General features: G+C 69.7%; 1 protein-coding gene across 4 annotated transcripts in view; it reads left to right on the top strand.

Annotated features, from left to right (window-relative positions):
• The window catches only part of LSP1 (lymphocyte specific protein 1), a 33,436-nt gene extending 7,511 nt beyond the window's left edge, over positions 1-25,925 (top strand). Inside the window, exons 1-11 of one of the 4 annotated variants that reach the window (XM_036220987.1) lie at positions 2,225-2,757; positions 15,738-15,875; positions 18,193-18,315; positions 19,914-20,070; positions 20,301-20,390; positions 20,558-20,601; positions 20,742-20,823; positions 21,265-21,399; positions 21,686-21,763; positions 21,911-22,011; positions 25,512-25,925. In XM_036220987.1, the coding sequence (XP_036076880.1) occupies positions 2,489-2,757; positions 15,738-15,875; positions 18,193-18,315; positions 19,914-20,070; positions 20,301-20,390; positions 20,558-20,601; positions 20,742-20,823; positions 21,265-21,399; positions 21,686-21,763; positions 21,911-22,000 (1,206 nt within the window). In that variant the 5' untranslated portion in view covers positions 2,225-2,488 and the 3' untranslated portion in view covers positions 22,001-22,011; positions 25,512-25,925. Of the gene's footprint in view, positions 1-2,224; positions 2,774-4,142; positions 8,863-15,737; positions 15,876-18,192; positions 18,316-19,913; positions 20,071-20,300; positions 20,391-20,557; positions 20,602-20,741; positions 20,824-21,264; positions 21,400-21,685; positions 21,764-21,910; positions 22,012-25,511 lie in introns of those variants that run through there. The other 3 variants (XM_036220986.1, XM_016149623.2, XR_001597495.2) reach the window with 3 other exon arrangements.
• Positions 25,926-27,943: the final 2,018 nt, after the last annotated feature.

Genomic DNA, 27,943 nt, shown 5'->3' with positions numbered 1-27,943 from the left:
ATCAATCAATCAATGAAGATAACAGTAAGTAACATTTATTGAAGGTTCACTTTGCATAAGCAACTGCTTTAAGTGTTAACACATTCAGATGGCTTAATGGAAAACATCGTGGGCAAACATGTATGCGGAAGGGCAAACAAATACGTATCTGTGCACAAACGGATGCGTGACTTGCTAGATGGAAAGATGGGTAGACACGTGGATGGATGGATGGATGGACGGACGGACAGATGCATGAGTGAATGTATGAATGAGATCGCAAATACTAAAATATCTGGAGAGAGAAAAGTAAGGTTAGAAAAATATTTGAAGAGATAGAAGGATGTATTAGCGAATAAACAGTTCACTGGTTGAGCAGCCGGGCAATCAGATACACGAACTGATGAACGAACATATACATCGTAGCAATTGACATAGAGTGAGGGGCTATTATGTTCCAAATAGATGGATGGCTAGTGGAATGCTTCTTCTAAGTGTTTTATGTGCATTATGACATTTAGAAAGATGGTCGGATGAATGGATGAATCAATAGATAGGCGAATGAATTCTCGCTCAATGAGGAAATGTGAAGAAAGACGGATGAGCACGGGTATAATGTATTGATAAGTGCTTAAATGGATTGGTGGAAGGATTTACTGTGTTTACACGGATAATCGAATAGATAGCTATATTGAGAAATTGATAGATTGATTAATGATACATGGAGACGGATAGCTATCTACACAGGATGGATGAATGAATGGGTGGATGATAAATGGATGGGTGGATGGGTGAACAGATAAGTGGATAGATGGATGGATAGATCAGTGAGTGAATGGGGGGGCAAATGGATGGATAATGAATAGAGGATGGGTTATGGATGGAGGATGGAGAGATGAATGAAAGAATGAATGGTTGAGTGGATGATGAATGAGTAGATGGGTGGGTGGATGGATGGATGGAGGATGGATGGAGGATGGAGGATGGATGGAGGATGGATGGGAAGATGAAGATAAAATGGAAGGATGAATGGACGAGCAGAGGATAGATAGACGAATGAGTGCCCAGTGAGTGGATAGATGGATGGATGGGTAGATAGACATGTGGAAGAATGGACAGATAAGTGGATGGATGGATAGATAATGGATGGAGGATTGATGAATGGGTGAATGGGTAGACGGATAAATAAATGGATGGATGGATGAGTGAAAGATGGAAGACGCATGGGAGGATGGAAGGGCAAATGGATGAGGAAATAAATGGTAGACGGGCGAATGGGCGGATAGATATAAACAGGTGGGTAGACAGTGGATGAGAGGATGGAGGGTGCATGGGTGGGTGGGCAGACGGGTGAATGATAGATAAGTGGACGAATGGTAGAACGAATAGATGCTGGACGAGTGGATAGATGGGTGGGTGGGTGAGCAGATAAATGGACGGATAGATGCTGGCTGAGTGGATTGGTGGGCGGGTGGGTGGATGGGCACGCAGAGAAATGGCTCCGCGAAGGAGCAGGTAGACGAACGGATGGTGGAGGACTGCGGGGAGGATGGGGGATGACGAATGGGTGAATAGACGGGATGGATGCCTCGTGGATGGGTGGGTGGAGAGACGACGGCCAAAGGAGGGGCAGGGTGCTGGAGGGCGGGGCGGGTGGACGACGGACGGGTGGGTGAGCAGGTAAATGGACCGATGCTTGAGTGGATGGACTGATGAACGAATGAATGAATGAGTGTGCGGGGGGCGAGTAGGCGGATGGGCGGATGGGCGGATGGTGGACGGGTGACGACTGCAGGATGGTGGGAAGACGAAGGGGTGGGTGGGTGGGCGAGCGGGCGCACAAGCAATGGTAGAGTCGACGTCCAATACCTGCCCCTTTGTCCCTGTGGGGACGTGTCCTCGCCGCGAACCAGAGTCCTGGCCAAGGCTTTTAAAGCTCTGCTCCCGCGACCTCCCACCCACCAACATGTCTGATAGGAAACGGTGCGATTCTATTTTAAGTTCTTAGGGTCAGGGATTTCCCGCAATCCCAAGGCAGCTCTGTCCCCTGTGGGAATATTTTTCCTTCTTTTGAACCGAAATATGCCTTGGCACGTTTTACTCCTGGCTGTGACTGGGATTCCAGACCTCGGAGCAGGAGGCAGGGGGCGACGGGCAGGTCGGGACGGCCACGAAGCGTCCGGGTGGACCGCCGAGGCCGGTCCTGTGGCCCCTCCTCGCGGCGCCAAGACCCCCGGCCGGACGGCGGCGGGCACTGCGCCCCTGCAGCACGCCTCCTGGTTGGGGGGAGGGGAGGGAAGATGCTTGGGCGCCCCTCCAGGGCTGGCCACGGGACCGGCCTGACGTGTGGGCGGGGGGCTCTGAGCCAGACTTCCTGACCCCCGCACAGTCTCCGCCGGCCAGCTACCACCTGAGTCACCGCCGGCGGGAGCCGTGGGCCCACGCGGAATGCTTCTGCCTGTGGCCGCCACCTCCGGCACACGCCGCCTTCGCGCGGAGACCGGTCTGCATGTCCAGCCGCCGCGCCGTGGCCGCGCCCGGGCCTCGCGCGCACTCGCGTGCCCCGTGGCAGAGGCAGCGAGAGGGGCCGGGCCGCCGGCCGCCTCCCCCGGGCAGCCTCGGCCCGCAGGCCTATGCTTCTGGCCCCGAGACCTCGGATACCAGCACGAGCCTCAGTTTCCCCTTCCGGGACACGGGCGTGGTGGTGTCCACCTCTCAGAGCCGTCGTGAGCGCTGGTCGGCTGGGGGAGCTTCTGGACCTGAGACTGCTGGCCTCCAGTGAGTCCCCAAGAAAGTGAGTCCAGGTCCCCCCCTTGTCCAGCCACTAGCCTCAAGTGAGTCACGGTGACTAAGCCCAACCGGAGGAACAGAGGGCTGGGCTGCTGTCTGGGGCCTTGGCCAAAGGACCAGGGGCAAGGGGGCCGGGGCCAGGGCCCGGTGCTGACCTTGTGCCCAGCTGCCACTCCTTGGGAGGACGGAAACCAAACCAGAGAGGCCGAGCTGGCATCCGCCTCTCGGGGTCTCGCTGTTCTGACCTCCCAGTGCTGCCCGGGGGCCAGGGCCGGGGAGGGCAACAGCCTCCCCATTTGGGGAGCGGGGAGGATTCCTGGGGTGCCCAGCCTCCCCCTTGAGGTGATAACAGGAGCAGAGGGCTGGGAATAAACAAAGGAAAAATGGAGCACGCGAAGGGAGGGGGAGGAAGGAGGGAGGGAGGGGAGGGAGGGAGGGGGAGGGAGAGGGGAGGGAGGGGGGAGGGAAGGGGGGGGAGGAGGGAGGGAAACAGAGACACCAGAGGGAAAAGAGAGGAGAGAGGGACTGAGTTTGGGACCAGGGAGACCAGGGACCGAGAGCGGACGGGGCGGAGGGCCCGGGCCCGGGCGGCGCAGTGGGGGACGGGGCGGGAGCGGGCGGCCGGGCCCAAACGCAGATGCAGGGCAGGGCCAGAGCAGGGCCAGGCCAGGCCAGGCCCGGCCAGGGCGAGGACAGAGGCCCGGGGCGACGGGGAGGCCGCTCTGGGGTGCCGGGCACCCCGCGAGCTGGGCAGAGGGGGCGACGGGTGAGGGGGCAGCAGGGTGGCGGGCGGGGAGGCGCCCGGAGGCCGGAGGGAGGCGCCCCTGCCCACCACAGGCCGCCAGGGCCCACTGAGCCCCGCGCGGGGCTGGGGGCGCTTCTCCCTGACGTTTTTACTAGTCCAGGGGGGCAGTGGAGGTGGAGGAGGCTGAGGGGCGGGGTAGGGGGCTGGGGGGACAGAAGGGAAGCAGCTGCGAAGCCCGAGGGAGGAGGGGGCCCCGAGACCCACGGGGTCCAGAGGCCCCGGGATGGGGGACAGAGGGGCGCAGGCAGCCCACAGGGGGCTGCCCCAGAAGACCCCCAGGGTCCAGGGGGGCCGGGAGGACGCAGGGAAGGGGGTGTCAGGCTCAGTGAGTGACAGCAGAGAGCGAAGGAGGGGACGGGCAGGGGAGAGAAGCAGAGAGCAGAGGGGGTCCCCGTCACGGAGGAGGGCGGCGGGCAGAGGGCCAGCAGGACGGGGGCTGTGGAGAGGGAGCCACAGCGTCCCCGGGGCCCAGGTCGGCCCAGGCGGCTGGCCGGGCGGGTGGAGCCGCTCGGCGCCCTGAGGAGGAGTTCTAGCGCCAGGGCCCGCAGGACCTCCCGAGGTAGGTCCCCGCCGGCCCGGCCGGGGCTCGGAGGTCGGGCCGGGTGCCCACGCCGGCGCCACCGCGGCCGGGCCGAGGCGGCCGTGCCAGGCCGGCCCCGGACGTGGGGCTTCCCCGGCGACTCCCAGGAGCCCGGCGCCGTGGGCGGAGTGAGGGCCATGCCAGGCTGGCCGGCCGTGCGTCCTCCTCCTCCTCCTCGCCGGCCCGCCCGCGGGCTCCGGGCAGCGGCCACCCTGTCCCTGACCGTCCCCCGGCCCCGGGGGCGCTGCCCCCGCCCAGTGCTCTCGGGATGAAGAGCACGTGTTCCAGTGGCTTCTGAGGCCTCACCTGCGGTCCCGCCGACCACTGGGGACCATCCGGTCACCCTCACGTTACTGACGGTGACACCGGGCTCTGCGCCCGCCGCCCTCGGCGCGCCGGAGCCGGGCTGTGGCGCCTGCCCGGCCAGAACCCTGGCGCCTGCCCCCTCGGGCCTCGGGCCCCGGGCCAGCACCCTGTGCTCTCTGGGCCTCAGTTTGTGCCTCTGTGGAGCAGGGACGCTGAGGGCCCTGCCTCTCGGTGTTGTGGAAGCAGAGCAGAGGCAACGGGCCGGGGCCTGCAGAGCTTGGCCGTGAGCGGGCCGGGGCCGCTGGTCCGTGCCGTGGGCCACTCACCGCTGCCCTCTGAGCCGCCTCAGGGCCTTCCTCCTCCACCCTGCCCGGCGCCTGCCGGAATGCCGCCCCCGCCACGCAGCCCGCCGCGGCTCCCCCCACCGGCGGGCCTGCGAGCCGGCCCCTCGCCTCCTCTGGCCGCAGGGTGGGTGCCAGGCGAGTTCCCGCGGGCGCCTTGCGAATCTGCCAGGCCCGCCCTGACCCCCGGAGGGCTCGATGCCACCTCGGGAGCTGCTCCGGCCATGCTGCCCGGTCCCCGATGACACGGTGCTGGCCCGAAGGCTGCCACCCAGGCCGGGGCCCCCGGGCACGCTCCCTGCCAGCCCCTCCTGCCCACTTCTGAGGTGGCCCCTGGGCTCCACGGTCCCCTCCAGGCTCCTCCCGGTTGTGACATGTCCTCCCAGGAGTCACCGTTCAACCCCCAGAGAGTGATGTGGCCATCTCCACAGCTGGCCAGTGCCACTTAACGAATGGGGAAACTGAGGCCTGACAGAGGAGGGGCGCGGCCTCTGGGGAAGGACGAGCCCAGAGCCCAGGCCGCGCACGGCCGTCCTGCCGTGGCTTGGCCTCCGTCCCAGGCCCGGCACCTGGGTGGGAGGGGGCGGCCGCAGCTCGGCCGAGGGTGACCCGCCAGTGGGTCTGGGCAGAGGGATGTGTCCTTCGAACTCCCTGGGGACTCTCGCTGGGGAAGGCGAGGTGGGGGGCGAGGGAGCACCCCTCGTAAAGAGAGGGGTGTGAGTCTGTCTGGTGCCGTTAGTGAGTCCCCGGGCCGCGGGCGGGCGCGAGCTCACCCTCACACCCTGCAGGCCCGGCGACGCCCGCGGGCACGTGAGGCCCTGCCGGGCCGGTGACACTCCGCCGCCCTCGCTGTGGCCGGCGAGCCGCCCTCCGTCGGGCGGGCGGGAGGGAGAACCTGGCTCCGGGGGGCTGCCTCCCGGCCCGGTCCCCCGCCTCCCGCCCCTTCCCCCCGGTCCTTTACCGCGGCCGCCCGGGCTCGCCCAGCACCCACCCCCGGGTGCAGGGCGGGAAGGGCACGCGGCCTCTGTCTGTGACGAGCACGGTGCAGCAGTGGCCGGGGTGCACCCCGAGTCCGGCACGAGCAGATGGCAAACCGCCGGGGCCAGGGCGCGTCAGCCTGTCGGCCCCCCGGCACCCCTGTTCCTCGGGCCGTGGCCTCATGTGGCCCCCCCGATGCCAGCTCCTCTTGGTCTGTCTCTGCCAGCAGGGTGCTTCTGGCCGGTAGGCCCGGACCCCCAGGGCTGGCCGCACCCCTCGCGGTTTCCCAGTACCAAGCTCTGGCGCTCCTCCGGCCCGCCCGCTGCCCCTGGGCCGTCCGAGGCTCCCCCAGGTTCCCCTTGGGCCAGGCCAGCTTCAGGGACTGCAAGAGGGCAGTCAGGGGACCCTGGGGCCTCCAGGTCCCCGGACGCCTGGCTTTGTGAGGTGGGGGCTGAGCATGTCACCCTCACTGGCATCCTGATAGCATTCGGGCTGCGTCTCCCAGGGAGGCTCGGAGGCTGTGGGAGCCCTGTGGGGGCTCCTCTGTCACCACCCGAGGGACCTGTCCACGGTGGACATGATGGCCATCTCCATGGCTGGCTGTCTCCCCAGGGCACCTGGGCCCGGGAGGCCTCTGGGGACCCCAGTGTGGCCAGCAGGGCAAAGAGGGGCTGGCAGCATGCCGGGCTGGCCCAACGGGACTGAGGGAAGCCAGGCCTCCAAACCACAGTGTCCAAAGGGGCGTGGCCGCCTCAGGCCCCCCCAGGGCCCAGATCCGGGGGTGGAGTGGCCCCGGCCTGGCACCTCCTCCCGGCCCGGTGGTCTGTCGGCCAGAGCGGGTGCTGCCCCGGGAGCCGGGCGAGCCGGCAGCAGGGGGCATGGGGACCGAGCGGCCCAGCCCCCTGGGCAGGGCGTCAGGGCAGGAGCCCAGAGCGCTGAGGCTCAGGCCCGGCTCCAGCTCATGGACAAGGGCGGCCGAAGCGGCGAGCGAGCAGCGGCCGGGTGCACCTGGGGGCCGCCCGCCCCTCTGCCGGACCCGCGAGAGGGCGCCCGTGACTCCCGGGCCCCAGGGTGGCGTGAGGGGCACGGCCCGCGGGACCGCGAGGTGCTCGGCACAGGTTGGTGGTCAGGGGTCAACCTACGCCAGTGTCAGGCGCCACGTGGGCCCCGGGCTGCGGGTGGGAGCTCTGGGCTGAGAGCCCCTCGCAGCCTCCCCCCGCCGCAGGCCGGAGCGGGCCCCGATGCGGGCCGTGGCCATGCCGGACGGCTGCTGCCCGCCGCGGGCTCCGGGGGTCCTGAGGTGAGAGGCTGGGGACCCGCGTGCTGGCGCCCTGCGAGCTGCGAGGCGCTCCTGCCCGGAAGGACGGTCATCCGGGCGGTGGGAGGCAGAAGGGGCAGAAAGGAGAAGGAGGAGAGAGAGCGAGGAAGAGGCGGAGGGCGGAGGGCAGGGCACGGGATGGCCGATGGCCGCGGCGGCCGGAGGAGGAAGTGTGGGGACGAGGGCAGGACCCACTGGGCCGGGGGGGACGGGGAGAGGCCTGGACGAGCCGGGCGACGGGGCACCCCGGGGGCCGGTCCCCCCACACGGCCCCCACGCAGCGGCGGGAAGGGGACCGCGGGGGCGGATGGGGCGGGTGCCGCGCCCGCGTCTCCGGGGAGGGCGGGAGCCAGGCAGGGGAGAAGGGGCGAGCGAGCGGGGGCCCCGCGCCGGGGGGGCAGGGCAGACGGCGGGGCTGCGCGTGGGGTTCCTGCACCTGACCGGGCACCCTGGACGGGGACGACCCCTGGGTGGCGTGCTGTCCCTGTGAGCCGCGGTTTCCCGTCTGTAACGGGGGACGCCCATGAGGGGCCACGTGCGGCTGTGGAGGGGTCACTTGGCCCCTCTACACGGGGCTGTTCCAGCCGAGCCCCCGGGTCCTGGCGGGCGCCTCAGGGGCAGATGCGCAGGGCACGTCCACCTGACCGCGGCCGGCGGTGCGTCCCACACGCCGAGGTCAGCCCACGTCCCCGTTTGTGTGCACGGGAAGCTGAGACCCAGGGAGGCTGGGGTCCAGCTCGTTGCTCCGAGGGGACAGGCAGCGAGGGACTGCGGGGTGAGAGGCCCCGTAGCCAGGGGCGACGTGACGGAGGCCGAGCCAGGGCCGGGCCGGGGGCAGAGCCTGGGCTCTCTCTGTTCTTCCTGCGGCCACGGCCCCCCTGCGCCCCCGTGGCATCGGGGGCAGGGATGGCTCCAGGGCGGGGCCGGAACACCGGGCAGAGGGTCCGGCGGCTCCACGCACTGGGGTTGAGGGCCACCCGGGAGAGCGGAGCCGCACCTCCGGATCTGCCCGTGCCAGGTGCTCCAGGCCAGGTGGGCAGCCAGGTCCCGGCCGCCGTGCAGAGCCCTGGGGCCCGGCCTGACCCGAGAGCCTCCCCGGCAGCGACCGCGGGCAGAGCCGTGCGTGGGGCCTGCTGGGCGCGAGGTGGGCCTGGGCAGGGGGAGGCGAGCGGGACGGCAGCGGCTCCCGCCGGTGCCAGCCACCAGTCGCGTGTCACGGAACGTGCCAAGGCCTGGCTTCGCGAGAGGCCCGAGAGCTCTGCCAGGCAGTCCCAGCCCGGCTCGGGAGCCACCGGCTCTCCTGGAGGGCCGTCCCGCGCCAAGAGGAGACTGGGCTGGACCTGGAGATGCAGCCAGGGCTGCCGGTCGGTCAGTCGGGGCGCCATGTGGTCGGCCCGCTTGTCCGGTCCCCGGGAGGTGGGCCGAGGGCTGTGGCGTGTAGGCGTGCGAGTGTGCAGGCCGACGCGGAGGATGCTGCGTGTGCAGGGGCGGGGCGCCCGGAAGGTCTTCAGGGCTGCGTGGCACTTGGCCCAGGCCCTCGCAGTGCTGTGGTCAGTGACTCGGAGGACGGGCAGCCCTGCGTGTGTGGTGCGCGGAGCCGCCGGCGGGCGCGGGCCCGGGCCGTGCGGCCGGGCTGGACCCCAACGGCAGGCCGGACCCGAGGAGCAGAGACCTTGACCTCCGATCCGAAGCCCAGACGGGCTGCCGGTCAGAGCAGATGGGGTCAGAGGTGTGGAGGAGGCTAACCACGAGCACATCACGAGAGGTAGGACCCCCAGCCAGAGGGAGGTGACTGGCCGGGCAGTGGGACGTTGCGCTAGGTTCTGGACCCCATTCTAGGGTGGGGGTGGATGGCCTCCGACTCAGCCTCTGAGGACCTGGGGGGGCCTGGGATAGAGGGACTGGGGGCCCGTGGCTCTGCCCTGTGGAGCCAAGTTGTATGGGGAGACCCAAGAGTGGGCCAGATGCCTGTGAGAAAGATTTCGGGGTCACGGACTCCCTGAGGCTGGACCCGCCCGGGGTACGTGGGCGCCGGTGGCAGCGGCTCTGTTAGGCACCTTCCCTGGGCCGTGGGGTGGACAGCGGGGTCCACCCGCTCCCTAGATGCCTTGGGGCTGGGCGGTGCGATGGGCAGGACTGGGCTGCGGTCACCCCAACAAGCGCTCAGAGCCCGGCCCCCCAGGACCTGCCTGGGGCCCAAGGCAGCCGCCACGTCACAGGTGTGCAGCGCAGGGGGAGGCGGGAGCCCAAGGGCCAGGTGTAGCACGGAGGCTCGAGGGACAGCACTATGAAGGGAGGAGCCGTCGTCTCCAGAGTCTCGGATGAGGTCTTGGTCCCTGTGTGGGCGGCTCGCACAGGGCGGGCAGCGGCCGGCGGTGCTGGGGACGGGGCAGCGGGCGACGGTGCTGGGGACGGGGCAGCGGGCGACAATGCTGGGGACGGGGCAGCCGGCGACGGTGCTGGGGACGGGGCAGCCGGCGACGGTGCTGGGGACGGGGCAGTAGGCGACAATGCTGGGGACGGGGCAGCCGGCGGCGGTGCTGGGGACGGGGCAGCTGGCGGCGGTGCTGGGGACGGGGCAGTAGGCGACAATGCTGGGAACGGGGCAGCCGGCGGCGGTGCTGGGGACGGGGCAGTGGCTGGCGGTGCTGGGGACAGGGCAGTGGCTGGCGGTGCTGGGGACGGGGCAGCGTCCGGCGGTGCTGGGGACGGGGCAGCCGGTGGCGGTGCTGGGGACGGGGCAGTGGCTGGCGGTGCTGGGGACGGGGCAGCCGGCGACGGTGCTGGGGACGGGGCAGCCGGTGGCGGTGCTGGGGACGGGGCAGCCGGTGGCGGTGCTGGGGACGGGGCAGCCGGCGACGGTGCTGGGGACAGGGCAGTGGCTGGCGGTGCTGGGGACGGGGCAGCCGGCGACGGTGCTGGGGACGGGGCAGCCGGTGGCGGTGCTGGGGACGGGGCAGCGGGCGACAGTGCTGGGGACGGGGCAGTGGGTGACAATGCTGGGGACAGGGCAGCCGGCGACGGTGCTGGGGACGGGGCAGCGGCCGGCGGTGCTGGGGACGGGGCAGTGGCTCCAGCCAGACAGGAGGAGGATGCAGATCCACGGGGACGGATGCCCCCCCCCACGCCACGGGCCCCCCAGCGGTACTGCGTGGGAGGTGCTGGCACTGGGGTCGGGGGCGTGGGGGCCTTCGGGTCTGGGCTCCAGGGCAGACGGGAGGAGTCAGTGCTGTCTGTCCCCCCTGGGCCGCGACCCCTCACGATGTGCCCCAGTTGCCCACACACCGATGTGCTGGCCCTTCCTCCACCACCGCGACCCCTGTCCCTCCAGGCCGCGTGCAGGCGCAGGGTCCCCTCCCCTGAGAGGACTTCCTGCCAGCTACGTCCCTCTCCAAACAAGACCTTGGAATGGGGGTCCAGCTCCGTGGCCCACGAGTCACACCGTGGGTGTCGGGCATCGAGTGTCGGGGTCAGCCCTGGGCCAGGGAGGAGATTTCTCTCACCTGTGGGTCTTGAGCACCTGGCAGAGGGAGGCGCTGGCGGGTGCAGGGGGGCGTGGGGAGGGAGACATTGTGAGGACAGATGGTGGGTATGGGTGTTGCGGGGAGCCCGGCCAGGGGAGGGAGGTGGGGGACGGCGGCAGACGTGGCCGTGATCCCCGGCCCCGGTCCTCAGGTGTGAGGTGGGGTGACCACCCCACGAGCGGGGTGAGGAACTAGCAGCAGCGTGAAGGCTGGAGCTGGCCCGAGGGGTCCTTGGTGACATGGTCTGCCCCAGGGCCGGCTGGGAGGGACGGGCTGAACGGAGCGCTCCTCGGCTTTTGGGGCTTCGGGCGGGGCGGCTAGGAGTTCCCCAAACGAGAGGCCCCAAGTGCCGCCTCACCAGGGAGACAACGAGGTGTCCTCGGGCAGGGAGGCCCTGGGGAGCCCGCACCGACCCGGGGACGCCAGCGCTGGGTGAGGGGCCGCAGCGCGGCCTCTGTTGGCTCTGGGCAGACGTCGCTATTGCTACAAAGATGCCCACAGACAGGCCGCTCTGACCCTGTCCCGATCCGGGCTCAGAGCAGCGGGGCTGGCCGCCCTCCTCCCCCCGTAGGGCTGGCGAGGACGTGCAGAGTTGGGCTGGGCAGGGCCCCTCCTCCGGCAGAGCGCCCCAGGGTGCCCTGCCCGGGGCACGGGGCACCTAGTGCACACTGCGGGCGGGCCTCTCTTCTACCAGCTTTGGTCTCCCGCGGGCTGCGGCCATGCCCCCGTCACCCCCAGCATGGCGGGGGGTGCCCTAGAGGACATACCAGCCCCAAACCGGGCCCCTCAGGGCCAGCCCGAGACTTTTGGGGTGCTCTCGCCTCTCTGGCTGTGGGGGAAGCCAGCGTTGTAGGCAGATGTCCCCTCCTCCAGGGAGGGTGCCGAGGCCTGCCCACAAGGGCTAAGAGAAACGGTGTGGGCCGTGGCTGGGCCTGTCCCAACTGGGGCTCAAGCCCCGCCCCCTCAGGGCCAGCTGGGCATGGGGGTGGGGTCAGTCCCCCTCTTTATAGCTGGGGGCTAGACGCTGGGCCTGGGGTCTCGCCCTGGGGCCAGGGGTCAGAGGGATCATAGCCCCGCCACGGTCCCACCCCCTGCCCCCGAACCCCTGGCTTAGCTGTTCTGCCCCGATATTCCCCGAGGCCTAGAGCAGCCCCCGGCCCCTGGCCCCGTACCGTCCCAGTCCTGGTCCTGCCGCCGGCTTCGGGGCCCAGGGCGGCAGGAGAAGCGGGAAGGGGTGCGGAGCTGAGCACTCAGCAGGGGTCGGGCCCTCGGCCCCGTGGGGGGACGCTGAGGCCCCGTGGATGGTGTGGCCACGACGGCCCACGACGGCCAGGCTGCGGCTCTGGCCGGGGCGCGGGGCGAGACCGCCCGGCTCTGCCACACGGGGGTCTGCGGCCTGCCCGCCTGCTTCCAAGGCTTTTGTTCTCGCCCGGTCCTGGCTCACAAATCCTTGCTCATCTTTCAGAACCAAGTTTGAGGTCACCTTCTGAGCTTCCCTGGGCAGTGGGGCGCCCGGCAGGGTGTCTGCCTGGCCCACGAGGCTGTGACCACCAGGAGGGGGGCTGCCCCCCACCGCCAGGCCCAGCAGGGCACAGCCGCACCCAGCAAGGAGCTGCTGGAGGGGGGGGAGGGGGCCGGCCCAGCGCCAGGCCAGTGGGGGGCCAGGTCCAGCAGCTGCAGCCAAGTGCCTACACCCCAGCCTGGGGCGCCTCGTGCACTCCTGCGCCCCACCCAGCACCCACCTGCTCCGTCGCTGGCTCGGGGCTCTTTGTGCTCCCGGCTCCCCCCGCCTCCTCACAGCTGCACCCCCAGCTGCCCCTGCCGACGAGTGGCAGCTAGCATCCTGGCAGGCCACACCCGTAGACCCCTCCGCGGGGGCCTGGAGCAGGACCCTGCGTTGCACAACCGGTGAGGGGGCACCTCCGCCTTGGGGGGCGCGGGGCTGCCCTCTCCTGGGCCCCGGAGTGGACCCGACCTCTGTCCGGGGGGCCCGCTCCGTGACTGAGGCGCTTGGGGTGCTTGCTCTCCGACACCCCTGGAAGCCAGTGCGGAGAAGGCCTCTCCGTGGGTCATCTCTCTCCACTGTCTGTCCCTTCACTCGCGACCTCTATGGTCACTTGAGGAGCCAGTCGCTCTGCAACCGTCCACCCTGGCCCAGGCATAGACCCCGGGGGGGGCCTAGCCCAGCTCCCTCCCCAGGCCTCTGGGCCAGCTCCTGCCCGTGGCGGCGTGTAGGGGACCTGTGGCCAGGAGGGTCCCCTGTGGGCCTAAAGGAAACCATCCCCCGTGATAGGCCTGGACTGGCTGCGGTCCCTCTGGCCCCTGCGCCCAGCCGAGCCCCAAGCTCTCCCAGTGACTCTGAGGCAGGTGGGGCAGCCTGCTCGCCGCCTGCAGGGGGCAGAATTGAGCCAGGACTGAGGCCTGAAGCCCCTTCTGGAGCCAGGCAGGCGGGCAGGGAGGGGGGAGGGGGGAGGGGGGACAGCTGGGAGTGCCAGGCCTGGCACCACCTGCCCTTGGTGGGGACTGGGGGCTGTGGAGGAAGGAGCGGAGGGGGCCGGCGTCTTGAGTGGGGGGGCCCCCGTATGCGATGCGCCTGGCCCGTGGGGGCTGCCCCCAACCTCGGGGACCCCCACTCAGCGTGGGGAGCCGCGGGCCCGCTGGCCTGTCGGGGTCTCATGTGCTGGCGCACCTGGGTGGGGCAGGGCCCCCGCGGTGGAGCCTGACGCCGGGGTGCAGGGCCCCACTCCACGCCCCTCGGGCTGAACCCTGGGCCTCAAGCGCGGAGCCAGAGCAGACACAGGAAATCGCCTAATTGCATTTGCTGGGGAACAGCAAATCCCTTGCAGCTGGGGCCGGCGGAGCTGGGGCCGCGGGCGGCCGGCTGTCGCCAGCATCCTGACAGCTCTGCGGAGCCTGCCAAGGGGTCTGGGCCTCTGGCCGGGGGCGCCTTTCCCAGGCCAGAGGCCCCCACCCCACCCCGAGAGAGCCACCCCCACCCCAGTTCCTAGAACAGAGCCCAGCTGCGGCTCCGAGAGGGGCTGAGGTCATGGGAGGGGCTGGGGGGGCTGCATTACTCATATCCTGGGGCCTCCGGAGGGAAGGCGGAGGGGAGGGAAGGGGCCTCGCTGGCTCCTTGTCCTTGGGCTGCTGGGTCAGGGGCTGTGGAGGGGCGGCTCCCCCCAGCACGGGGCTTTGTGGAGACACTGGGGCACCCCTGCCATGCACCCCAACTCTGCACCCCCCAAACTCCCTGCCAGGAGGGCTCGGGGAGCCCCACACTGCAGCAGGAGCAAGGGACGACCCCGAGAGGGGCCTCTGAGAGGATATTCTCAGAAAATGTGCCTTGGCCTCTCCCAGGGCGGTCGTCAGGGTGACGGCCAGCAAAACAGTAAACAGCTGGGGGCCGAGCTGCCAGCACGCCCTCACCTTGTTCCCGGGTCCCGGTCTGCACGTGCATGTCCGCGTGTGCTCACGCGTGTGCACGGCGCGGGGCGTCTGCGCCCTCGGGTGGGGGGCTGCGAGCGCCCGCGTGGGGCTCACGGGGAGAGCGGCCCGAGGGCGCCCGGCCTGGCACGGGAGCCCAGCGGGGGCCCGCATGGTGCCGCCGTGGCCTGGAAGCAGGGATTCGCACGGGCGCCAGCACCCCGCATGGTGGGCTCCGTGGGTGCACGGTCCCCAGGACTTGGGGAGGGGTCTGAGGAGGAGCCGAGGCCAGCCCGAGGCCTCAGGCCCACAGCGCACACCCCGTACTACACACGGCCAAGACACCCCAACACAAACATGCCTGTAGCCACGTGCAGCTTAGACATGGGGCGAGGGGGACAAGATGGCTGCCTCTCCCCTCCAAAGAGTCCTCCTGGGGTGCCTGCCCCCCACTCCCGGGGCGGCTGCAGGACAGGCCAGTGGGTACCCTTCCTCCATTCCACGGCGTGAGGCCCGGCACAGGGGTCCCATCGCCATTTGGAGGGGCTGCTGGTGTGTGCAGCGAGGAGGGACCCCGGCTCCCAGGCCCCCAACAGCCCTGAGAGCACCCCAGGCTCTCCCTCCCACACAGAGTGAGGCCCCGCAGCCCCCCGGCCGAAGGCCTGGAGGGGGAGGTGGGGCTTCCTGTGCCGTGTGATGGGACCAGGTGTGGGGGCTCAGGGCTCCGGGGGCCTGGGGCGGGCGCGGGGGGTGGGCGGCCGCCCGGGCGGGGGAGCGGGGGAGCGGGCCCTGAGCGGAGGCTGCGGAGGGGCCTGGCTTTTGTCGGAGAGGCTCCAAGGAGACTTAGGAGAGATTAGATCACCGCTGGCTGCCGAGGCCGCGGGCGGAGGCCCAGAGGATAGGGAGCTGCGGGGTCACTCGGCGGGCACCAGCAGGAAGGGGCTGAGACCCCAGGCCGGGGCTGTGAGCCCTGCGAACGTGGGGACCCGCCACCCCCCTCTCACACTGTAGGGGGGCTGGGGGAGGCAGGGCCGCGCGGGCTAAACACCAAGATTTCGGGGTCTCCTGGCCCAGGGCAGGGGTGGCCAGGCTCGGGACCCTGAGAAGCTGGGGTGTCAACACGTGCTGAGAAAGGAGGCTCTCCTGTGCCCAGCTCTGCAGTGCGCCTCAGTTTCCCCATCTTTGAAAAAGCACAGAGAGACCCTGTGGAGGGCCCTGAGAGGGTGGGGAGGGGGGGTGCCGGGTGAGCCAAGCCTGCGGGGCCTGCAGCTACAGGCAGCCCCTTCTCCGACCCCAGGCTCCTCTATGGGGCCAGCTTCTCTCAAGGCGCCTCTTTCTTGGGGGACAGGAAGGGGCACCCCAGCCAACGTGTTTGGCGTAGCAGGGGGGCTGCCTAGCTGGGTGGCCCTGCCTGGGCCAAAGCCCCGAGGGCCTGTGTCCTGCCTCCGATCGGGTCCAGGGCTCCAGGGCTGAAGGGGACAGAGAGTCTAGGCTGCTCCCACCCAGACACAGGATCCCCCCCACCCAGGTGTGAGATGCCCACAGTCGCCACCATCTCCCACGACCTCTGCCTCGAAGACGGGGACACAGGGCCGGGGCGGCCCAGTACGCTCCCCACGCAGCCCCCGCGGGGCCCGCCTGCACGGGGACACGGGGTGCAGGCCGACAGTGACCGTTTCTCTGTGTCCCCCAGGCTCGCCACGCAGTGGGGTCTGGAAGATGAGGAGGAGGCCACCCCGGAACGACACGGGCAGGAGAGGGACAGGCAGCTGGAGACCCGGGACCAAGATGGAGGCGGCTCGTCCCCAGACTCTCTGGAGCAAGAGAAGCTGTGAGCACCAGGCAGCCCCGCCTGCCATGCCCCCGAGCAGAGGGGGCTCGGGGGGGCCGCGGAGCAGGACTGGGGGGTGCCCCTGTGTGAGGGTCTTTGCAGCCCCTGGAGCCAGTGGACTCTGCAGGACGCCTGGCCAGAGGCACAGCAGCCCCTCCTCCCCCCACCCACCCCCTCCCCCGGCCAGCTTCCCAGGCTGATCCGGCTCTGGCCGCCCTGAGAGGCCCCAGCCCTTGCTTGGACCAACTCTGACCCCAGCTGCGAGGCCCCAGAGCCCCCCGCCCAAGCTCCCCCCTGCCGGTGACTCACACAGGCCACGTCTACCTTGGCGGGCCAAGGCCGGCTCGCTTCCTCCCAGGCCCAGGAGGCCTCCGCGGCTGGGCTGGGCTGGGCTGTTTTTCCAATATTGCCCCCTTCCCGGCCCCATTTTGTTCCGTTTTCTCCGAGTCAGCAGCTCTGGGCGGGGTGGGGTGCTGCAGCGGTCACGGCCCTTCGAGCCAGTTCCCTGAAAAAGCAGGGGCTGGGGCTGGGGGTGCAGGGGCCGTGCTGGTGCCAGAATCACAAGCCTGTGGTGGGGAAAGGGGGTACAGGGGCTCACACTGCTGCCTGGGGAAGGGGCCGGGGCCCAGGACCGGCGGGGCTCAGCCGGGAGAGCAGAAGGCTGGGCGCCCACCCCACGGGCTGACGTGGGAGACACAGGCCAGCTCTTGGGGAGCCCTAGACCAATGGGGGAAATACACCCCAGCTCTTGGGGAGCCCTAGACCAATGGGGGAGACAAACCCCAGCTCTTGGGGAGCCCTAGACCAATGGGGGAAATACACCCCAGCTCTTGGGGAGCCCTAGACCAATGGGGGAGACACACCCCAGCTCTTGGGGAGCCCTAGACCAATGGGGGAGACATGCCCCAGCTCTTGAGGAGCCCTAGACAAATGGGGGAGACATACCCAGTTATTGGGGAGCCCTAAACCAATGGGGGAGACACACCCCAGCTCTTGGGGAGCCCTAGACAAATGGGGGAGACATACCCAGTTATTGGGGAGCCCTAAACCAATGGGGGAGACACACCCCAGCTCTTGGGGAGCCCTAGACCAATGGAGGAGACACACCCCAGCTCTTGGGAACCCCTAGACCAATGGGGGAGACACACCCCAGCTCTTGGGAACCCCTAGACCAATGGGGAGACACACCCATACTCTTGGGGAGCCCTAGACCAATGGGGGAGACAAACTCCAGCTCTTGGGGAGCCCTAGACCAATGGGGGAGACACACCGCAGCTCTTGGGAACCCCTAGACCAATGGGGGAGACACACCCCAGCTCTTGGGAACCCCTAGACCAATGGAGGAGACACACCCCAGCTCTTGGGAACCCCTAGACCAATGGGGGAGACAAACCCCAGCTCTTGGGGCGCCCTAGACCAATGGGGGAGACAAACCCCAGCTCTTGGGGAGCCCTAGACCAATGGGGAGACACACCCCAGATCTTGGGGAGCCCTAGACCAATGGGGGAGACAAACCCCAGCTCTTGGGGAGCCCTAGACCAATGGGGGAGATAAACCCCAGCTCTTGGGGAGCCCTAGACCAATGGGGGAGACACACCCCAGCACTTGGGGCGCCCTAGACCAATGGGGGAGACAAACCCCAGCTCTTGGGGAGCCCTAGACCAATGGGGGAGACACACCCCAGCTCTTGGGGAGCCCTAGACCAATGGGGGAGACACACCCCAGCTCTTGGGGAGCCCTAGACCAATGGGGAGACACACCCCAGCTCTTGGGAACCCCTAGACCAATGGGGGAGATACACCCCAGCTCTTGGGAACCCCTAGACCAATGGGGGAGACACGCCCCAGCTCTTGGGGAGCCCTAGACCAATGGGGGAGACACACCCCAGCTCTTGGGAACCCTTAGACCAATGGGGAGACACATCCAAGCTCTTGGGGAACCCTAGACCAATGGGGGAGACACAGCCCAGCTCTTGGGAACCCTTAGACCAATGGGGAGACACACCCAAGCTCTTGGGGAGCCCTAGAACAATGGGGGAGACAAACCCCAGCTCTTGGGGAGCCCTAGACCAATGGGGGAGACACAGCCCAGTTCGCGGGGAGCCTTAAACACATGGGTGAAACAGAGCTGTGTTCTTGGGGAGCCTTCCCCTCATAGGGTGAACACAGCCATGGCCTCAGGGACCCTTGACGATGGGGGGCTTGGCCCAGGCTCCGGTCCTGTGTCTGTGGCATGGCGTCGGGAAGGAGGGGTGTGCAGGGGTCACACGGCCTTGCGCCCCGGCCAGCCTGAGCCCCTGTTTGTCCTCCCGCCTCAGCCTGAAGGAGACCCCTGAATTGGACGAGGACGAGGGTTTCAGCGACTGGTCCCAGAAGTCGGCACAGCGGCAGCAGGCGCCCCCGTGGGGAGTGAGCCCAGAGGGGGACCCCGAGGAGGACAGGCAAGTGGGGTTCGAGCTGGAGCCCGCCCCAGGCACAGGCTCTCTGCGAGCCCCCAAGCCGTGCCTGAGCGATGGCCTGCTGCTCCCCTTCCCAGCCCCCCGAAGGGGCCCCTCGCCTGAGAGGGGGTTGAGGGAGGAAGAGAGGGGCTGCGGGGAGAGGGCTGAGGAAACCTCATCCCTGGGCCGCGGCCAGCCCAGCTGCGGCCGCGGTGTTGCCACATCGGCTCACATCTGCGGCCCGCTTACGTAATGGAGGCCCTGGCCCCCTTCCTCCCCGGGGGCTGGCTGGCCTCCATTCCCACGGAGGGGACCAGGTATTTCCAGATGTGAGGCCCACAGTCGGCCTGGGGGACACGCTTTCCAGATGTGCAGATGTGTTTGCCGGTCTGAACCGGGCGGGCGGGGGGTGGGGGCACAGGGATGGGGGCTGCTCCCGGAGCCCCCCAAGTTCAGGGGCTCTGCCGCTCTCGGCAAGGCTGTGCGTATGGCGCCCATGTGCTCTGGGGCTCCGGCTGGGGGACAGGGCCCCCCGCTGCCTTGAGTGTCTCCAGACCCCCGAGTCTCCCCCGCTCTGAGCCCCCTCCCAGCCCCCTTCCCCAGGCAGCCTGGAGCTGCAGCCGGGCCCCTCCAGCCGTTCCGCACCCCTTCCCCGTCCTAGCGCACCCCACGAGCCATCTGCCCACAGCCCCTCCGGGCCTCAGTTTCCCCCAGCTGCCTTCGGGAGCTGGTGTGCACCCCACCTTTCCGAAGTGGGGTTTGGGGTCAGGAGTGTGGGTCCAGGCCCTGCATTGTTCTCCCTGGCCGGCCGGCCGCAGGCCACCATCCCCAACAGCAGGGGGCACTTTGTGTCTTCGGTGGAGCCCTTCCCGCCTGCTCCCCTCCCGGGCCCCCCGCCCCCACGGCCTGGCCCTGCTCGCGGCGCGCCTGAATGGCTCCTCTGTGTGCCTGCCGCTGGCTGGACCCCGGCCCACCCTGGGCGGTGGGTCTGGGTCTTGGTTGGCGCGAACACCGAGGGGCCTGAAATCATGGAAAAGGCGAGAATTTCCCACCTTCTTCTCCAGGTTCAGTCCCGCTCAAATGCAGAGCTGCCTGCCGCCCGCAGGCTGGCCGCCCCCCACCCCTCCCCTGCCACCGGCACCGTCAGCCCCTGCTCGTAGCTGCACCCCCGCGCCCCTGACCAGCCCCCCAAGCACCCCGGACCCCAACTCCCTCCCACCACACAGCCTTCTCCCTGGAGCCACTGCCCCACACAGAGCAGGGCAGCCCCAGCCCCAGGGACCGGCCAGCCTAGGCCGCAGGGTGGACAAGGACAAGCAGGACTCGAGGCCAGGCCCAGCTCAGCCTCGGCTGGCAGCTGAGAGGCCTGCCCAGCGGGCTCGGGGCGGTGCACGCTGCTCCCCAGGGTCCTAGGGATTGGATCTGGCTCTTGAGGGCCTTGCACCCGCTTCCCCAAAGAGGCTGGGGTCTCGGGACACCTTGTACTCAACGGGTCTGACCGTCCCCGTCTGTCAGATGGGGAAACTGAGGCTTGGGAACAGGGAAATTTGAATCGAGCGATCCCGTATCCTGGTGGGACTGTGAGCCTCTTCCTCCCACAGGCCCTGCGGGACGCAGGATGGGGCCGGGCTGAGCCCAGACACAGTCTGCCTGGATGAGCTGCGACTGTCCGGCTCGGAGCCCCAGGGGGAGCCGGGACCAGGGGAGGCCCCTGGGGACCCCCGGGTGCTGGCGGGGGCAGAGCTGGCCCAGGAGCAGGTAGGTGGCAGTGGGGCTGCATGGGGGCCTGCGTCTGCGGCCGGCACATGCTGGGGACCTCGTGGGCCCGGCCCGAAGGGAGCCGGCACCCCCGTTCTCAGAGAGTGGTGGGGCTCGGTGGCCCTGCATGGCCAACCCTGGAGCGTTTGCCCCGATGGGGGCCGGGTGGGGCAGGAGGGGTGCCGGAGGGGGGTCGCCTAGGTCTGACGACCTAGATGTTCTGTTCCTAGCACGAGAGATGCCAGCCGCCCAGGACGCCCAGCCCCTTGGCCTTGGAGACCACCGGCCAGGGCTCCCCGCCCCTGAGCCCTAGCAGCAATGTACGTCAAGCCCCAAGCCTGCTCCCCGCCTCGCCCCGGCTGGGAGGCAGCCCTGCGCTGGGCTGGGGTAGGGAGTGCCCGCGCGGTCCCCCAGACAGGGGCGCCCTGACGTGGGGCTCGGGAGGGCCGTGCTCGGGCTGAGGCCACATCCCCGCCCTGCCTTGCAGGTCATCGCCAGGACCGAGAGCCTGTACCGCTCCGTGGACAGGAGGTGCGTGTGGCCGCTGTCCCAGGGTGGGTGGGGAGGGGAGCCGGGGTGGAGGTCGGGGGCTCAGGGGGCTCTGCCGGGGGCCCAGGCCGGGTGCAGCAGCCACATGAGGGCCTGAGGTGCGACCCTTGTCCCCCCTGCAGTAACAGCGTGAAGAAGTCCCAGCCAGCCCTGCCCATCTCCAAGATCGGGGAGCGGCTAGAGCAGTACACCCAGGCCGTCGAGGTACGTCAGGGCCCCCCGTTCCACTGGGTCCTCCTCCACTCATGCAGCCATTCGTACATGCAACCAGCACCCCTCCATCCAGCCGACACCCCTCCATCCAACCAACGTCCTTCCAACCGGCCAACACCCCTGCCCCGCGCAGCCCCCCGCGCCCGGCCGGCACGCTCCCATCCACGCTCTGCAGCCGGGCCCCCCATGCAGCGTGAGGGCGGCCACGCGGCTGTGGGGGCACCTCGTCACCCGTGCCCCACAGAACACGGGGTCTCACGAGGACACCGAAGGGCGGAAGGCACACCTTTTCGGGGTGTCTTGCTCCTGCCCTGCATTGGGACAGCGCCCCTGGGGAAATACAGAGACACAAAGGGCATCGTCTGTGTGGGAGGACGTCGTGGGTCCCACGGGGCTCCCCACGAAAGCAGTCCCGGGCTCTCTCCTCTGCAGACTGCTGGCCGGACCCCCAAGCTGACACGCCAGCCTTCCATCGAGCTGCCCAGCATGGCCGTGGCGAGCACCAAGACCCTGTGGGAGATGGGGGAGGTGCAGGCGCAGTCCGCGGCCAAGGGCGCCTCCTGCAAGGTGGGGCCCCTCCTGGGCAAGGCCGCCCCGCCCCCCGTGAGGCGGGCACGAGACCGTCCAGGCGAGCGGGGACGGATGGCCCCCAGGGCGCGTGGGGGAGCCGCGTGCAGCCGGCTGGCCTCGGGAGTGGCGGGCCGTGCAGGGCGGGCTGGTCAGTGAGGTGACGAGCCGCTCTCCCTGCTCCCCCTGGGCTCCGGACGAGGGGCAGGCGGGAGAGGCGGGCCCAAGGCTGGAGGCCTCCCGGTCAGCGGTCCGCCCCTGTGACGTGTCCCCCCTCTGTCCCCAGGACATTGTGGCTGGAGACATGAGCAAGAAAAGCCTCTGGGAGCAGAAAGGGGGCTCCAAGACGGCGTCGACAATCAAGGTAGAGCCCGAAGGTGGTTGGTGCAGAGCGGGCGGGCCCGCCCGGTGAGAGCCGAGATGCGCGTGCTCATCTCGGAGGGCCTCCTGGGGGCGGCGGCATCTTCCCCCTGCCGCGCTCACCTTCGCCCTCCGTCTCCCTGCCCGGCAGAGCACCCCGTCTGGGAAGAGGTACAAGTTTGTGGCCACCGGACACGGGAAGTACGAGAAGGTGCTCATGGATGAGGGCTCGGCACCCTAGGCTGCCCCCCGGTGAGTCTCGGGCCGTGGCCGGAGCGTGGCTCCGTGTGAGACAGGCCGCTCTGGACCGTGGTGGCCTGGCCTAGCTGCAAGGGAGCCGGTGAGGGCCGACGCCCGGGCTCAGCGCTGGCCAGAAGCCGGACCTCACTCGGTCCCCCAGCCTCTGCAGACCTGCCCCCCGCCCACAAGCCCTGGCTGCTCAGCTGGCCCCCCCCCATGGAGGGCTCGACCTCCCGCCGGCAAAGGGGCCACAATTTCAGGGGTCAGCCCGTCGGCGTGGGTGGAAGTCCTGGGAGCTCAGGTCCCACCCACTGGTCGGAAGGGAGCCCGGACCTCGGTGTCACCCTCCAGCCCCAAGGGGGCTCACTCTGGTTCCCAGCCCCGCCCCCGGCGCAGAGTCAGGAGGTGACCACTGTGCAGTGGGACACATGTTTATTAGGGGCCTGGGTCCCAGGCTCTGTTCCCGGCACCCACCACGTCCTGCGGGGGGCGGACGGCCAGCCCCCTGCCGACGCTGCCCCCTCGCAAGTCCTGGTCCCAGGGCTGTGGCCAGAAGCCTCTCTCAGTCCCGCCAGCCTGCCCGCCAGCCTGCCCGCCGGCCTCAGCATCCACGGCCCAGAGCGTCCAGGGGCTGAGTCCTGCCATCCCAGGCGTCCCTGGAGACGGAGGTGGGCCCTCCGGACGAGGCCGTCTGTCCAGCCCTGCCCCTCAGTAGGCTGGGCACTGTCTCTCACTGAAAGTTTCACCCCGTAAGCCCCGCACTGTGGCCCGATGCAGCCCCCCCTACACACACACACACAGGTGGGAACTCCTCACCCCTCTCCGGCCTGGCCGCCCAGCCAGCCCCAGGCCCCCTCGCCCTGGAGGCCCCTCCTGGGACCCGTTCCTGAGGCTGTGGCTCCCTGCTGGACCCGCTGCCCCCTGAACCTGCCAGTCCAGGGCCCGGGGCCGCCCCGCGGGCCACTCACAGGAGCCGCCAGCCGGCCGCCGTCCGGTTGAAGTTCTTGAGCGAGGCGCCGGGCTCCAGGACGGAGGGGACCACGGGCGGGGGGCGGGCGGCCGCCTCCTGCAGCTTCCGGGCGTCGAAGCGAGGCCGGTACAGAAGGGGCAGGCGGCCGCGGCCAGCCAGGCCCTGCGCCCCGTCCCCGGGAGCCACCGGGCTCCGGTGGGACTCGGCCACCGAAATGCGGTACAGCACCGCGTCCCACAGCCGGCAGGCCCGGGAGGCGGGCGGCCGGGGCGCTGGGCCTGCGGGGGCCGTCCCCGCGGGCGCCGCGGCCTCGGGCGCCGCGGCCTCGGGGCTCCGCTCCGGCTCCGGCTCCGGGTGTGGGGGCGGCTCTGCCTGCTCCAACAGCTGCCTCTTGAGGCGCGTCCAGCCGCTAAGCCGAGGCTTGGGCACAACTTGGGGGACAGGGCAGGGGTGGGGGCCTGAAGACGGGGAGGGGGACGAGGCCCCGTGTGGGCTGGAGGCTCGTCGGGCCTCAGTGGCAGGGCCGGCCACGGGGGGCTCGTCAGGATGCTCCTCGGGGGCCATGGGGGCCGCCAGCCTGTCGGGTGAGGGTCCCGGTGAGCGATATGTGGGTGCTATGGGCACCACGACCCGGGCACTGGCTTCTCTGGGCCCCGAGGCCTGGAAGCCGGGGTGCGGCCTGGGCACAGGGGCCGCCTCGGGCCGGGGCCTGGCGGCAGGGGGCCCGGTGGGGAGTGGGCGGATGTGGGCCACTGGGATCGAGGGCTGGGCCCTGCGGGGGACGGTGCCTTGGTCCTGGCCGCCAGGGCCCCCACTGGGGGCCAGCTGGGGGGGCGCAGGGGCCTCAGCCCGTGGGGATGGCGCCAGCTGGATCTGCACGTGGCTGGTGTGGGTGCCCCCCACTGCGGCGCCCGGGGCGTGGGCGAAGCGACTGGGGGAGCAGGCGGGTTCCGGGTCCGGGGCCGTGACGGCAACGCCCAGGCCCCCGTGCCGCGTGACGCGGAGGGCCAGGGTAGACTGCTGCAGCGGGGGCGCCTCGCGGCGGGCGACCGGGCCGTAGGCGGCGTCGGGGGGCGGGGCGGCCCCCGCGCACGGGGCTTCGGGATGCGGGGCGGCCTCCGCGCACGCGCGCGGGGCGTTGGGGTGCGGGGCGGCCTCCGCGCACGCGCACGGGGCGTTGGGGTGCGGGGCGGCCTCCACGCACGCGCGCGGGGTGTTGGGGTGCGGGGCGGCCTCAGCGCGCGGGGCTTCGGGATGCGGGGCGGCCTCCGCGCACGCGCACGGGGCGTTGGGGTGCGGGGCGGCCTCCGCGCCCGGGGCGTCTGCGGGCCACGAGGCCGAGGTGTCCTGGTCGTGGCTGGCTTCGCTCACGGGGGACAGGGAGCTGCGAAAGGCCCCGGGCGGGGCAGGGGGCCCGGCCGCCGCCAGCCTTCTCCGGCAGGTCCTCCGCAGGAGTTTCTGCAGGCGCACGTTGTCCTTCCCAGGCTTGGGGAGCAGGGGCGGCGGGGGCCGGGGGGGCCCCTGGGGGCGAGGGCCGGCTGCCTCGGGGGCCGCCGACGTCGCGGAGAGGACCATCGCTGCACCTGGGGTGGGGGGGACGGCGTGTCAGCGGGGGTCACAGGTCCCCCGCTGGGCAGGGGCCGGTGGCCCACAGGAGTGGCGCCCCCGCGCGTCACAGCCCCGCCCACCGAGCACCACCAGGTGCGTTCCAGGCATGTCTGTCTCTGCGGGGTGACTCCGCCCTCACCAGGTCAGGGAGGAGCCCGCAGAGGCCTGAGTCGCTGGTGGGTGGTGGGTGGTAGACGAGGGCCGGCACCCACCTCCCGGCGCTGCCCGTGTGCACAGCCAGGCCAGCTCCAGGTGGGGGCCACATGCTGGGCTGGGCGCCCATGGGGGAGGAAGAGTCCCCGGCCCCAAGCGCGTGAGGGGCACCAAGCGTCTGGGGCCAGCACGGGCGTGTCCACCGCCAGCCAGCGGTGAGGGTGGCGGCCAGAGGCCCGAAGGCCCAGGCTGCATCATCAGAGGTAGACTGGCCTGGAGGTGGGAGCCATTTCACTGAGCTATGCTAAGTGGGGTGGTGGGCGCGGGGTTGGTGGCATGTGGGGGGCCTCTGGGGGCCCCCCGCAGACCTCCTGGCCTCTGGGTGCCACGTGCTTTGCAAGGACGTTGAGAAACGGTGTCTGGGCCGAGCCAGAGGCCGCCGGGGTGGGGGCGGAGGGGGACCGGGGTGCTGCTGCCCACCTCTGGGGCTCGGGACCCCAGGAGCCCCAGGTCCAGCTCCGGGGAGCTGCCAGGCTAGCAGGCAGACAGGTGACAGGCAGCATTCCCCAGGCCTCAGGTCCCAAGCATGGCCCAGGGCATCCGAGCTCAGCCTCGGGGAGCAGGCCTCCCAGGCGGAGGTGGATGGAGCTTGCGGCTGCTCCCGGCGGTGGGAGGGCGTGTGGGTAGGGCCAAGGTGGCCACCTGAGAGAAGCCGCAGGCTGGGAGGGGCAGGGCCGCCCTGCGGACGTAGCCTAAGGCGCTCACCCCACCTGTGTTTCAGCCATGCCGAGGCCCAGGCCGCAGGTGCAGGCCAGAGGACCCGCCACAGCCCCAGCTCCTAGGCACAGCCCTGCCGAAGACGCTGCTTCCAGTCACCCGCCTCCAGCACCTGCCACCGCTGCCGCCTCCGTCCCTGGACCCTCCAAGCCCTCTCCCCTCTCGTCCCCTGGCCCTGGGCTCTGCTCGTCACAGTCCGGGAAGGACAGGGACCCCCCTGACGCTTCGCCGGAGAGACTGTCCCCACCGGGGCCCAGCGCTCACGAGGCAGGTGCAGCCTGCCGGGGACCTTCCAGTCGAGAGCCGCCGTGCCCACGCCGGCGCCCGGGCCTCGTGCCGGGCCTTGTGCCGCCCGCCCCCGTCCCGCCCCCCGGCTGCAACTGTCTCCGTTTTGTGCAATAAAGCTCTTCGTACCCCACGCACTGGTCCCTCAGTGCTACCTGCCGGGAGAGCGACGTGGAGCAGGCCGGGGGTGCGGGGGCCACACGGGCCGGTGGCCGCTGCGTTCAGGCGCTCCGTCCTGTCCCGTGGCCTCGGGGAGTAGACTCGGGTGTGAGGGGCGTGGCGGTCTGAGTCGGGGTGCACATGAAGTGTGCGATTTCTCCTCGACTGGCCCGTGACTGAAACGGGGCGCACTCTCCTTCGTGCGGCCAGCCCCCAAGGACGAGACCTGCCTTGGAGTCATCCCCCACCCCGGCACCCAGGAGGTGCTCAGTGACAGTTTGGGGGATGGGCAGATGGGCGACTGATAGATTATGGATAGATGAATGGATGACGGACGGGTAGATGGACGGATGACGGACGGGTGGCTGGGTTGGTGGGTGGGTGGACGGAAGGACAGATGGATAGTGGATGGATTGATGGATGGAACGGTGGATGCACAGAGGGACGAGAGGTAGATGGACAGGAAAGTAGTCGTGTGGAGAGTAAACAGAAGCAGGGATGGACAGGCAGGCAGATGCCTGACGAGCAGGGCCGGGGGCTGCGGGGGCCACGTGGCCTGAGTCGGTGCGCGTGAAGCGTGCGATGGGTGGATGGACGTGTGAGTGGAAAGACAGATGCATAGATGGATGGATGAGGAGGGAGGGAGGGAGGGAGGGAGGGAGGGGAGCAGAGGGTGGAGGCATGCTCGTGCGTAGGCAGGTGGATGGACGCCATGAAGTGAGAGTTGGGGTGTGGGTGCTCTCCCCGCCCACCCCCTTCCCCCCGGGCCTGTGCTCGGGCCTCACGGTGGTCCTCTGCGTTTGGGGAGCCCCTTCCAACAGCTGACCCCTGGACCTCTGGCATCCCAGGCCCGCCTGGCTCTGCTAGGAGCCTCTGTCTGCTGAAGTCTTCATGGTCAAATTCTGCCAGCTGCCCAAAGGACAACATGACAAGTACTAAAACATGAAAAGTCGTGGCCACCTTTCCTCACTCGGGATCCCGTCCGAGGCAGCGTCCGAGGGACACGGAGCTCGCTCCCTCCCCGCAGCCGGACGGGGCGTGGGCCGCCAGCAGTAGGCAGCCACGAAGTCCACCCTGGGGAGTGGGCCGGGCCCAGAGTGGACAGCCCGAGGGTCGAGACAAGAGTGGGGTGGGCAGAGCAGAGGCACAGCCACCAACGCTGCCCCGACCCTCTTCAAGGTCTCCCCGGCACCTCTGGGGGTCCCCGGCACCTCGCCTGGCCTCGAGGACAAGGACACAGGGTCGATCGCCTCTGAGTGGCGCTGACCCCCACAGTGACACAGGACCTGGGGGTCGAGAGGCTTAGAGGGTCCACTGCCCATGGAGTGCGTGGCCGGGGGTGCTAGGGCCCCGGCCCTGGCCTCCGTCCTCCAGCCTGGCAGGCCCTTCCTGACACCCCTGCACCCTTGCTCCAGGCACCGGGAGGTGGCGGGGCCGGGACCTCACCAGGGCATGTGGGCGGCAGGGAGCAGGCTGACAAATGCCGGCTAGCAGCTGCCCCCCCCGGGCCCTGGCAGAGCCGGAGCCCGCGGGGCCCGGCGGGCGGGAGCTCGGGTGGGCACCAGGCAGGCGCCGGGTTGGCTCAGGGCCCCCGGGAGGCATTCGCACTCCCTTGGGCCCCACCACCCCTAAGCACGCACACTGCGGGCCAGGCCCAGATCAAGGGAACCCCGCCCTCCCTCACCCTCCTGGGGTCACCCCCAAGGGCTGTTGCTTCCCGCTCTGCCAGCCTCGCCCCCTTTGGGAGCCCACCCCTCGCCGTCCCGGGCTGAAGTCCCGCGCATAGTCGGCTCTCAAACTCTGCCTGGGCTGGAGACCAGTGCCCCACGCAGGTCTCCAGTGCCCCTGCAGCCCCCGGCCATGGCCCCCGCCTGCCCCTCTGCTCCCACCCCGGCCTGGCCAGGCCTGCGGACGGGGCGTAGGTTACCTGCTGCGGGCCCTCGGTGGCCAGCGGCCCGTCCGGCAGTGCCCGCTGGAGCTGTCCTGCCGCCC

Source organism: Rousettus aegyptiacus, unplaced genomic scaffold (genome assembly GCF_014176215.1).
Source record: "Rousettus aegyptiacus isolate mRouAeg1 unplaced genomic scaffold, mRouAeg1.p scaffold_m13_p_5, whole genome shotgun sequence".
Taxonomy (NCBI): domain Eukaryota; kingdom Metazoa; phylum Chordata; class Mammalia; order Chiroptera; family Pteropodidae; genus Rousettus; species Rousettus aegyptiacus.
This window is presented reverse-complemented; position numbering and strand designations above follow the sequence as displayed.